Here is an 11,393-nt window from a genome sequence, read left to right on the forward strand (position 1 = left end):
CCACGTGTGTGGGAATCCCCCCTCATCAGACACCAGATGGGATGAGGTCAAATCTCCCCCTTGCCCCTCAAGCCGGGGCCCAGGCCAGAGCCAAAGTACCCGACAGGCCCAAGGCATCAGAACGGAGAGATCCGGGGAAGCTTTTTATTTTCAAAATACTGTGGGCCCCCCCCCCCCCACATCTTCAAACGTATTGACATTCCCCCCCCAAAGACAGAGAACCCCCCCGAGTCCCCCTCCCCCGACACTGGACAGGCGGGGGGAGGGGCCGCTAAAGTAAGAAAAGGGGGAGAGGTTTTGGCAAATGTTTAAGGCACCTGCTACCCGTCCATTAGAGGAAATACGGTACCAGCTGCAGGACAGGAGCTGCCCACCAGGGGGCGCTGCGGAAAGAAGGCGGGTCTGACAGCTTAAAGGGGCAGAGAGCGACACGCCCCTCCCCCCCGGGGAGCCCCCCCCCGGAGTCCGGGCTGGGGCGGGGCCGCCCCGCCGGCTACATGACCTCGTAGCCGCTGCGGATCCCCTTCATGAGGCAGCAGGCGAAGATGATGCCCAGGAGCTGCAAGAGGAGACCAGGCGTCAGGCGACCACGATGCCAACGGCCCCCCCCACCTGCTGCAGCCCGCCACCCCCACCGGCTGGGCACTGCCTGGCCCTGCGACCTTTGCCCGCCAGCCCATTAGGGAGAGGGGCACCCCCAGCTCGCCCCCCCAGGGGCCCAGCCGGAGGGTCTAAGGCAGGGGAAATTGTCCAGCACCCCTGGATTCCCCCGCCCCACCCCCAGCCTGTCTCCGGACTCAGGGGCGGGGCGGGGCCGGGCATGCCACGGGGGGGGGGCCGGGGCGGACGCTCGGTACCTCGAAGAAGGCGATGCCCAGCGCCACGGCTGCCACGATGACGATGTGTTTCTTCAGCCAGGCCTCGATGCTCTGCGCACAGCCCTGCAGGGGGAGCCGACGAGGCAGCTCAGGGCCCCAGCCGGGACGGTGTGAACCCCCCCTTCGCGCCCCACACCCCCCCAGCCCCAGCCGGGACAGTGTGAACCCCCCCTCGTGCCCCCACCCCGCCCACACCCCCCCCGGCCCCAGCCGGGACGGTGGGAACCCCCCCTTCGCGCCCCCGCCCTGCCCACACCCCCCCCGGCCCCAGCCGGGACAGTGTGAACCCCCCCCTTCGCGCCCCCGCCCTGCCCACCCCCCCCCCGGCCCCAGCCGGGACGGTGGGAACCCCCCCCTTCGCGCCCCCACCCCGCCCACACCCCCCCCGGCCCCAGCCGGGACGGTGGGAACCCCCCCTTCGCGCCCCCGCCCTGCCCACACCCCCCCCGGCCCCAGCCGGGACAGTGTGAACCCCCCCCTTCGCGCCCCCGCCCTGCCCACACCCCCTCGGCCCCAGCCGGGACGGTGTGAACCCCCCCTTCGCGCCCCACCCCCAGGCTGGAACTCACTTGGACGTTGATGGTGGCAGGCGTGGGTCTGAGGTAGCACGTGGGCACAGTGGCGTTTGCCCAGCAGCAGGATGCAGGGACACTGTGGTTGCTTTTGAACGGTTCGATGGTGGACCAGTCCGTGTAGTTATTGGCCCCGCAGCAGGAATACTGCGAACAGGAGAGAACCAGGCGTCAGAGCAAGCAGGAGCCCTCTGGCCGCAGAGTCGTGAGGTCTAGTGGTTAGAGCAGGCGGCTGGGAGTCACGACTCCCAGGTTCCCTCCCCAGCTGTGAGGGGAAACTTGGTCCAGCATTTGGAACCCCACCCGGCCCCCCAAAGAGGTCAAAGGTCGCAATGCCCCACCCCACTCACTTTCCTCTGCAGTTCGTCCAGGGTCTGGGTTACCAGCGAGTCGTTGCCATATTTCTTCATGGCGTCCTCCAGGCCGTCCTGGAGCACAGTGCGGACCTGGGGGGGAGCAGGGGGTCAGAGCAGCCACACGCGGCTCCCGAGGCCAAGCGCCCCCTTGTGGGCTCTCGGGTCACCCACCGCCTCAGCTGGGTGGGCCCCGGACCCAGGCTGAGCCCCACGGGCAATCCCCAGGCAGCCCCAAGCGCGTCTCCCCAAGAGATGCCTGCGCCGGGGGAGCAGGACCCCTCATCGCGGGATCCACACGGCGGTGAGGTGCCCACCTTGTCCTTGAAGATGTACCCGGCAATGGCAGCTGCGATCTCCACCAGGAAGATACAGGTGAGCAGGATGGCGAACTGTGGGGAAGAGCGGGGTGAGCGGTGCCCCTCAGGCCTGCCCTGCAGCCCCCAACCCCCGCATCCTAAACCCTTGGGGTGCCTCTGAATCCCGCCCCGCAGCCCCCAGCATCCTAAACCCTTGTGATGCCCCTGAATCCTGCCCTGCAGCCCCTGGATTCTAAACCCTTGGGGTGCCCCTCAGTCCTTCCCCGTAGCCCCCAGCCCTCCTGCCCTTGCATCCTAAACCCTTGGGGTGCCCCTGAATCCTGCCCCGCAGCTCCCAGTCTCCCTGTCCCCGCATCCTAAACCCTTGGGGTGCCCCTCAGTCCTGCCCCGTAGCCCCCAGCCCCCGCATCCTAAAGCCTTGGGGTGCCCCGAATCCCTCCCCGCAGCCCCCCGCTGGCCCTGCCCCCAGCTCTGCCGCCGGCCGCGCCCCCTCACCGTGGTGACCATGCAGTAATTCTCCTTCGAGGCCCCGCAGCACCCAAAGAAGGAGACAAAGAAGATGACGACGCCCACGACGATGATGACGATGGGGGCGCCCGAGGCCGAAGGGCTGCTCATGATCAGCGTCTTGTTGAGCTCGATCTGCACGTAGATCCCGATGACGATGAGGGCGATGCCGCAGAGCTGGGGGGGGAGACGGGGGCAGGTCACCCCGAGCATCACCTGACCAGCGCCCCTCCCCCACACTCGCCCCTCCCAGACCCAGTCAACAAGAGCCCCTGGCCCCACCAGAGCCAAGAAAGTGCTGCCCATGTCCCCTCTGCTGGATGGCACCTGACCTACTCAGCTGTGTGTCACAGCCCCGTACTGCTGGCAGCTAATGGGGATTCGCCTGTAGCCAGGGTGGCTTTTGGAATGAGGAGGAGGGGGGACGGGCGTGCCAGTCCTGCGAGCCTCAGGGAGTTTCTCTATTTGCTACAAGAGCTTAAATTTCCCCCCCAGGATCCTGAAGCACACGCCAGGCCTGGCATGGAGGCCACGCTTAAAATGCAGCCACCTCTGGGGCAGCGCATGGCAGCCTCAGAGCAACAGTGCTGGAGAAAGGTGTTCCCGCCCCCTCTCCTGCCGGGTCCTGCCCGTATTCCCTCCCCCGGTATCCCCTCCTGGGGGAGGGGTTTGGAGAGTTAGAGGTACCCCCCCCCCCATCAGAATTCAGCCAGGACACCCCAAGCCCTTCAGTAGTGCCAGGGCGGCTGGTGTCTCCTGTCTGCATGGCATCACCCTGGCAGCATCTCAGAAACTAGAATGGGGGGGCAGAGAGACCCCCCCACCCTAAAGATAAGCTGGAGCAAGGGGAGGGGTGAGATGTGCAGGTAAGTCCTACCTGGCCCCAGAGAGCGACCCACAGGCAGACCCAGGTCCTGTGGCCTCCTTATCTCCCCATCCCATCTGAGGATCTCAAAGCACAAACCCCATTGAAACTTCGCCTCTTCCACACTCCCATGTACACTACACCCCGCACGGGCTCGCCTCCCCACCACCAGCCTCCACCCCCTTCTCAAACAGCCCCACCTGGCCCTATTTACCTTTCCCTGCCCAAGGAACACAGACCCACTGGTGCATGGTCTCCACCCACTTGCCTGGGATCAAGGGCCAGAGATGCCAAACCCTGGGGAGACCGGGCAGGGGCATTCCCTGGACGCATGGCGGGTGGAGGGGGCTCGCCCTGGGCAGAGGCAGGCAGGGACCAAGATGCCCTGGCCCCACTAAGTGGGGGCAGACAGGGCACGTGCCCCACTGCCCTCTGCTGGGCAAGGGCGGCATGGCTCAGCCGCATCATAGGCCCCCACCCCGCCCCAAGCCCCTGGCAGAGCCGGAGCCCCGTCCCCACCCCGCTGAGCGGGGGGTGATTTGGTACCAGCAGGACAGAGCTGGGGGCACCAGACCCTGTGTGGCTGGGGACTCAGCTGTTGCCACCAACACCCCCCAGGTCCGAGTTCTGTAATCCCGTGGGAGCCCCCCTCGGGGGCTGGCGTCCTGTGACTCGGGACTTCCCCTTTCTCCCTGCTCAGCCCCCGGGGGTGGGGATCGGCTGGAACCAGTGCGGGGGAGGGGCACCGGAAGAAGCCACATGGGAGAACAGGCCCCGCCCCTGGGTGTGACGGGGCCTGGGGGTCCCCGACGGGGGAATAACGTTCCCCCCCCTCATCCTGCCCTCCCTGTTCCCCCCAGAGCCCACCCGGCTTTCTCCTCCTCCAGCCCAGGGACATGGCAGCGGGTGCGGGGGGAGGGAGAGTTATTGAAGCCGAGCTTCACTGGAGCCTGGGTTTCCGGCCTGGCCTGCGAGAGGCGGCTGTGTGCGTCTGTCTGTCTGTCTGTGTGTGCGTCTGTCTGTGTGTGCGTCTGTCTGTCTGTCTGTCTGTGTGCGTCTGTCTGTCTGTCTGCGTGCGTGTGCTCGCGCTCGACGGTGGGGGGGGGGGTGAGGCCTCGCAGGGGGCAGAGGATCCTGGCACCGGCTCTTCCACTACCGGGCCCGCTGCCAGCCTGACCCCCCACCCCCTGCTGGGATCCCGGGGCTGCCACGTTCGCCCCAGCCCCGCCTCAACCCCCGCCCCATCAGCGGGACGAGCTCTCGGTGCTAAGCGGCACCCAACCAGCCCTGCAACAAACTGCCATCTGCTGCTGCCAGCGAGCTGCCCCGGGGGCCAGGCCAGGCCCCCACACCCCCACCTCTCCGGGGTGGGCTACGGAGCGGGGAGGGGCTGGGAGCCAGGCCTCCGGGGTTCCCATCCCAGGAGGATGGTGACATCCAGCGGTTAGAGCAAAGGCAGCTCAGGCCCCCGGGTTCCCATCCCAACTCTGCCACAGTCAAGTCCCTTCCCCATGCCTCAGTTTCCCCATCTGCCATATGAGGCCACTCCACCTTCTGGAGCCTTATTCCTGGTGTTTAAGGAGCAGGGGGGGAGGGGAGCACAGGTTGCCAGTCAGAGATCCCGAGCAGGAGCCCTTACAGTGACGTTCCATCAGCCGGGATCCCTACCCCAGGAAAGCCCCGTATTCTCGGGCCCAGGTGTATTTACCTGCCGGGGAGGGTAAACAGAGCAGCCAGCTTGGCTGCCCGTGCAAACACTGACGCTCCCCTGAGCTACGCACCGGGGGCGGGCCGGGCCAGGTACCACTGACGGCATTCACGTGGGCAGCGGAGCCGGGTGGCAAGGGGAGAAACTGCCCCAGTCCATGCCGGGCAGAGGGGAGCTACAGACCCAGCTACTGGGGTCAAGTGCCCCGGCTGGGCCAGGCACTCCTCATTCCCCGGCTCCAGCCCACATCCACTGCTGAGCCCGACTGCCGGGCACCCGGGCCATACCCCTGGCACCGCGGGAGCACGGACGCTCCAGCACTGCCCAGGGATCCCCTGGTGCCGATGGGTCTGAAGGGTCCCCTTGCCCACCTCTGTGGGAGAGTGGCCCGGGCTGGGCACACGCCCCCCTCCTCACAGCTGAGCCGGTTCCTCCTCCCAAACTCTGTGACTTCCCTGGCTGGGTGGGGCTGGGACAGGAGGCCCTGGCTCCTTCGCGCCATTGAGCAAGTGAGACCCCCGTGCGAACTGCTCCTCCCGCCTACGAGGGATGACTCAGCCCCCCCTTCTTGGCAGGACGCGCCCTCCCACCCATTCTGCTGGGCAATTGCAGGCTGATTACGATCGAAGCCCGGAGCCGTTAGGCCCTGCCCGGGTCTTTCCCCACCAGCCACTTCCCCTGGCCATTCGGATGGCACATGACACGGGCCGTGATAGCATCTCCCTATGGTCAGGGGGCCCAGCACCCCTCAGCCAGAATCAGCACCATGACAGTCCCCATGCAGTGCCCAGCCTGCCTCAGGCCAGGAGGTGCCCGGGCTCCAGGGACGACGGCCACTGAGGTCACAGACAGGCCAAGGCAGTGGCAGCAGAGATGTCAAGGGGCGAATGGGCCAGGGAGGCCCAGCTCCCCGGGTGGAGGGAGCATCTGTCCAGGGCAGGCGAGACACCGCGGCCCAGGGGGAGGGGAGGCCTGCCCCGTGCCTGCTCTGGAATTAGCCAGCAGGGCAATTCCGTGGACGCTGAATACGCTGTCGAGCAGCCCCAGAAGCCAGGCTTAAGGTCTCCAGCCGCTCTTGGGGAAAAAGTGGGTATGACTCACTCACTGCACTGGGGCGTTACCCCTGAAACCTAATGCTGGCTGATTATAGGTCAACAATGCAGCTGCCGGGCTATTAGCAATAAATCACCAGCTACTCTGGGCCAGGGGTGGGGAGGTACCACATCTTCCCCAGCTGACTCCTGTTTACGATTAGCTGCCCACCTCCTGCCCCGTCCCCCCAATCCACACCCCCCCCAAATAAGTCAATCAGTCCCAAGCGGACACCCTCCAGATTTCCTGCCCAGGAGCACCAGGAAAAACCTCAGGGCCCAACCAACCATCCCTTGGTGCCCCACCCCAGTGGAGAGCCGGGTGCAGCCTGGGAAGGCCCCGTCTCCTTACCTGCAATTCTGGATTGGTTCACACCCTCCAGACACATTAAATGGAAACTCCTGTATCCCGTGGGCATGAGCTGGGGGGTGCCTGTTCCAGAGAAGTCACCTGCCACCGCGAGCCAAGGCCTGTACAAGGTGGCACCACTATGCTCTCTGCCAGGCAGAGCCAGAACCCCAAGTCTGTTGTCATAGACCCAATACTGCAAACAGGCAGGGGAGAGGCCCAGTGTGCTGGAACGGCAGGGTGTCTGGGGCTGGATGACCTGGGGTCAAGCCCCGCTGTGGCCATGAAGGTCTGAAATACTAGCCAACTTCCTCGCTTCCCTGGCCCCCAGTGTGAGGCAGACAGTGGTATAAGTGATGCTCTGTGGTTTTTTAGGGCCCTTTGAGCCCCGCGTTAGCCACCAGAGTGGGGCTGCAGCTAGCCCACATCCTGTCCCCACAGCAGGGAAAAGGAGCCTCTTTGGGGCTGGGCCAGAGTCAAGAACCTGGCTCCGAACTTCAGAAGGGCTCAGGGCTGAGATTCAGAATCTCCCTGGTCTCTCTAATGAGCCAAACTGGCCCCTCGCCCCACACATCAGCCCCAGCCCGGGCCCATCTAGCCCAGCCTCCAACCCGCCACGGGGGCAGCCCAGCTGCTTCTGAGAAGCGCCCGGGGAATCCTGCAGGCCCCCAGAGACCTTCCGCCCAGCCCCACCCCACTTCAGGCCCAGCTCATGCCTTGTCACAGAGGGGGCTCAGCCCCCCATGTCCCCAGGAACCCGAACCCTCACCTGCCCCAGCCCCGTCCACCGGGAGAGCCCCGCTTGGTCCAACCCCAGCCTCTGCCCCCACCCGGGGGGAAGTCTCCAGCCTCTGCCCCCCTCCCCAGGCAGGGTGGGGCGGGAACCTGGGACCCCCGGCCACCGCTCGGCCAGCCAGACCCCTGCCAGCGCTGGCGGCAGGGAGACGCGCCCATGGGCGCGGGGGGAGACTTGGGGGTGGGGATGACGCAATCAGGAGCCAGCCCGGGTCACCCCGAGAGAACTAGGGGGCGGGGGGGGCAGGCCCGACTCACCCAGAACAAGAAGTTGAAGAAGAAAACCAGGAACTTGACGCATCTCATGCCGCCTTCCAACGCCATCGCGCCCGGTGCCTGGGGGGGACAAAGGGCGCAGCAGAGCCGCGGGGCTGGGGGAGTGCGGAACAGACCCCCCCCACCGGCCCCCGGCCCCTTCGCCCGGGGAAAGCCCCCCCCCCGCCGGAATCACCCCGGCAGCGCGTCCCCCCAGCCCCCCAAGCTGGAATCCTCCCCCTTCCGCCCCAACCCCCCCCCTTCCCTCTCCCCCGCCCACCCAGGGAGCCGCCCCCTGGCTCCCCACTTTCTAAAGCCCCCCCCCCCCACCTCGGTCTCGCAGCCCCGCGCTCCTGCCTCCGCCCGGCCCGGTCACTTGACTCGCTCGGCTCCACGCAGGTGGCAGGAGGGGCCCGGCACCATGTGACCCCTGTGAGTCAACAGGAAACCCACGGGTGGGCGTGGGGTGGGGCGGGGCGGCCCCGCCCCCGGGTGGCTTCCAGCCCCGGCGCCGGGGGCCCCGGTTAACCCCCCCCGCCGGCCGCGCGGGGAGCCCCCGGCCCAGCCCTGCGAGCCCCGGGCGGGCGGGATCGGCCCCCACGCGCGGCCCCGCGGGGGCAGCTGGCTATTGCTGGCTCTCTGGGGGCCCCTATGGGTCGGGGTCTCGGCCGGGGCCGCGCTCAGCCCCCCACGGGCGGCGGGGGCAGGTGGCAACGAGCCGGGGAGTTTGACTTTGTCCCTTGGAAAGCGCCCCGCAGCCCCCACGTGACGTGGGCTCCCCCCACCCCTCGGGGGAATTAACAGAAACTTCCTCCAGCCCCACTGCCCTAAAGCGGCTCATGCAGGGGCAGCCCTGGGGCGGACAGGGTCCGTCTAGCCCCAGATCCCGTCTTCACCGGCTGCCCTGCCAGAGCGCCAGGGGGAGAGCCCAGAACAGGGCAGCTGGCCGAACCCCCCCCCCCCCGGCTTCCCCTCCCAGCTCCTGGCGGTCAGAGGTTTAGGGCGACCCAGGACGGAGCTGCCTGCAGCCCTGACTGCGAACTGACCCAGTTCTTTTTTGAACCCAGCTGTACTTTGGGCCTTCATAACATCCCCTGGCAAGGAGTTCCACAGGTTAACCGTGCACTGCATGAAAATGACTGCCTCTCGTTTGTAGGACACCCACTGCCTGTTCACTTCACCGGGGACCCCTGGTTTCTGTCGTGCGGGAAAGGGCAAATCACCCTTCCCTAGCCACTTTTCCCCTTCCCGGCCTGATTTTCTCCCCCTCAGTCGTCTCCTTTCTGAAGTCGAAGCTGTTCCAGCCCCAGATGATCCTGCTGCTCTGTGCAGTGAGGCTAGTCCCATATGGGACGGGACCTAAGCCACTGAATGCTGGGTCCGAAGGGGCTGCTAGCTGGAAGCCGAACCAGACAAATTCCAATTAGAAAGTAGGCCCAGATTGTTAACGGGGGGGTTAACCCCTGGTGCACCTCCCCAGGGCAGGGGGATCCTCCATTGCTGGCGACCTGCGGGAGCGAGACCTAGTTTCCCTTGCAAATAGCGCGGTCCAAAGCAGAACAGCCTGCGGCACGTGCGGGAGCCGACAGCGCCGGGCCCAGGGCCCAGCACAGAGCCGCTGAATCGCCTGCTCCCGGGAGCCTTTGAGCCCCTCGCAAAAGTGAAAAGGAGTCCCAGCCCTTCCCACCTGATCCAGATGAGTTTAGCATTGTGGGGGGGTCAGGACTCCTGGGTTCTGTCCCAGTTCTTGGAGGACCTCCAGGCTCTACTGCCGACTCCACCCGCCTCGCTGCGTGACCCTGGGCAGGTCACTTTCTTCCTCATTGCCTCAGTTTCCCCCTCTGGGGGATGCAGACAATGCCTGGTTGTTGTCGAACTGCCTTGTAAAGTGACTTCATTTTACCCAGGAAAGTCCCTGGGTGCTGGGCTGGCGTCAGCCCGGACAGGACAAACTTTTCTTTATGTCCACGTTGCGATGGCAGGCCCAGTTCAGTCTCTGGAGGGGGCTGTCAGTTAGGGGCCAGACCTTGGTTTTAAATGTCTCCCTCATACCTTGTGTTTTATAGCCTCCATCAGGGGCATTATATACAGAGACCATCCCACCCACCACCAAGATCAGTCATCAAAGAGCATGTGGTAGGTGCCCTCAGGCAGCGGGCATGGGCTTGGGCTGCCCGTTCGAGGAGCTGGAACATTAGGATTTGCAGTGTGTAGTGCCTAGCGGTCCCCACTAAGATCAGGGCCCCCCTTGTACCAGGCCCTGCACAGGCCCCCCGAATGAGATCAAGGCCCCCCGTACCAGGCCCTGCACAAACACAGAGGAAGAGCCAGCCCCTGCCCAGAGAGCCTGACCCCTAACCAGAAAGGGCGAGGGAGGCCAGGTGATCGGGGCACCAAGGCCCAGAGAGATTTGGTGACTTGCTCACGGTGGGTGCAGAGCTCAGAAATGACCCCAAGTGAGGAGACAGTTAGACCGGAAACAGCACCTCCCAGAGGGGAAAGGCCTCATGTCCCATTCCCAGCCCCCCTAAGCCAGCCAGGCCCCACCCTGGGGATCGGAGCTGACACGCCCCAGAGGGGAAAGGCCCCATTTCCAGTCCCCCTGAGCCAGCCAGGCCCCACCCTGGGGATCAGAGCCAGTGCCCCCTAGAGGGGAAAGGCCTCCTGCCCCATTCCCAGCCCCCTCCCCCGAGCCAGCCAGGCCCTGCTGTGGGTCCGGATCAGAGCTGTCATCCCCTGGAGAGGTGCTCCCTGGCTCCAGATTAGATAGCAGCAGGGTGAGGTGTATGGAAACTCCTCCCACCTGCCCTGCCCAGGGACAGCTCAGCGCTGCCAGGTAGGGGAGCCCCAGGGCAGGGCTGGTGGTTAGAGAGAACGCCTGGAGCCAGGGAAAGTCTGGGCAGCAGGGCAGGGGTCCGGCGACTCTGCTGCAGGGGCGGGGCAGGGTGCTTGGATGCTGCACTGCACTGACCCCCCTGAGTTCTGCCCAGGACCCTGCTAGGGGCAGGGGATGCCGGGAGCATCCAGCTGTGAGACAAAGGCCTGGCTGCTGGCGCCGAGCTCACTGCTCATCCTGGGGGGATTGGCACCCCTGCCCTGGCCGGGGGGGGGGGTTGCCTGGCTGGGCAGAGACGGGGAAATTCTCCTGCCCAGCAGGGTTTATACAGCCCGGCTGCTCCTGCCCCCTGCTGGCTCTGGCTGGCAGTGCAGCAGGGGCCTGCTGCCATGCTCAAAGGGGCTCTGCAGTGTGCACCTCCCGCCCACCAGTCCCAGAGCCCGCCCAGCCCCGCTCCAGGGCCGGGTTAGGAATGGGCGCCCAGGAGCACCAGCCGGGCAATAGGTCTGGAGATGGGGCTGGCCGGGGCAGGGGCTGGGGAAGGAGGGAGAACAAATGAAAGGCGAGAGGGCAGCAAAAGAAAGGCATGGTTTAATGGGGGCCCGGCGGAGGCTGGCACAAAGGGGCGAGCTCAGCACGGGCAGCCCTAGCAGAGGGGGTGAGGCTGGAAGGCTCCAGGGGGTGGGGGTGGCGTCAGACGCCCAGGTCTGCGGCACCCGGCAGGGAAGCAGGGGCTGCCTGCAGCCCCCTGCCCCTCCTCCGAATGGTGCTGCCGCCCCCGCCCCTTCGCGCCCTTGGTGCCCAACTGCCCCCACCCCCACAGACCAAGCCGGGCGGGGGCTGGCCCCGTCCTCTGCTGCAGCA

At 66.2% G+C, this 11,393-nt stretch overlaps 1 protein-coding gene across 1 annotated transcript; it reads right to left on the minus strand.

Annotated features, from left to right (window-relative positions):
- Positions 1-225: 225 nt before the first annotated feature.
- On the minus strand, positions 226-8,136 carry CD63 (CD63 molecule). Its single transcript, XM_077838219.1, has 8 exons — positions 8,024-8,136; positions 7,697-7,774; positions 2,619-2,807; positions 2,121-2,195; positions 1,801-1,896; positions 1,448-1,597; positions 858-941; positions 226-559 (listed from the first exon to the last, which is right to left on the minus strand). Exons 2-8 carry the CDS (start codon positions 7,760-7,762, stop codon positions 494-496), a joined length of 726 nt encoding a protein of 241 aa, XP_077694345.1. The 5' UTR covers positions 7,763-7,774; positions 8,024-8,136; the 3' UTR covers positions 226-493.
- Between the last annotated feature and the right edge of the window lie 3,257 nt (positions 8,137-11,393).

This window comes from Eretmochelys imbricata, chromosome 20, assembly GCF_965152235.1.
Source record: "Eretmochelys imbricata isolate rEreImb1 chromosome 20, rEreImb1.hap1, whole genome shotgun sequence".
Taxonomy (NCBI): Eukaryota; Metazoa; Chordata; order Testudines; family Cheloniidae; genus Eretmochelys; species Eretmochelys imbricata.

What these genes read in the sequence shown, in the direction of transcription:
- CD63 (XM_077838219.1), bottom strand. Translation starts at nt 7,762, where the DNA reads ATGGCGTTGGAAGGCGGCATGAGATGCGTCAAGTTCCTGGTTTTCTTC. An exon ending in ATTACTGCATGGTCACCACG is followed by an intron (nt 2,196 to 2,618) that starts GTGAGGGGGCGC and finishes TCTTCCCCACAG; the next exon opens with TTCGCCATCCTGCTCACCTG. An exon ending in TGGACGAACTGCAGAGGAAA is followed by an intron (nt 1,598 to 1,800) that starts GTGAGTGGGGTG and finishes TCCTGTTCGCAG; the next exon opens with TATTCCTGCTGCGGGGCCAA.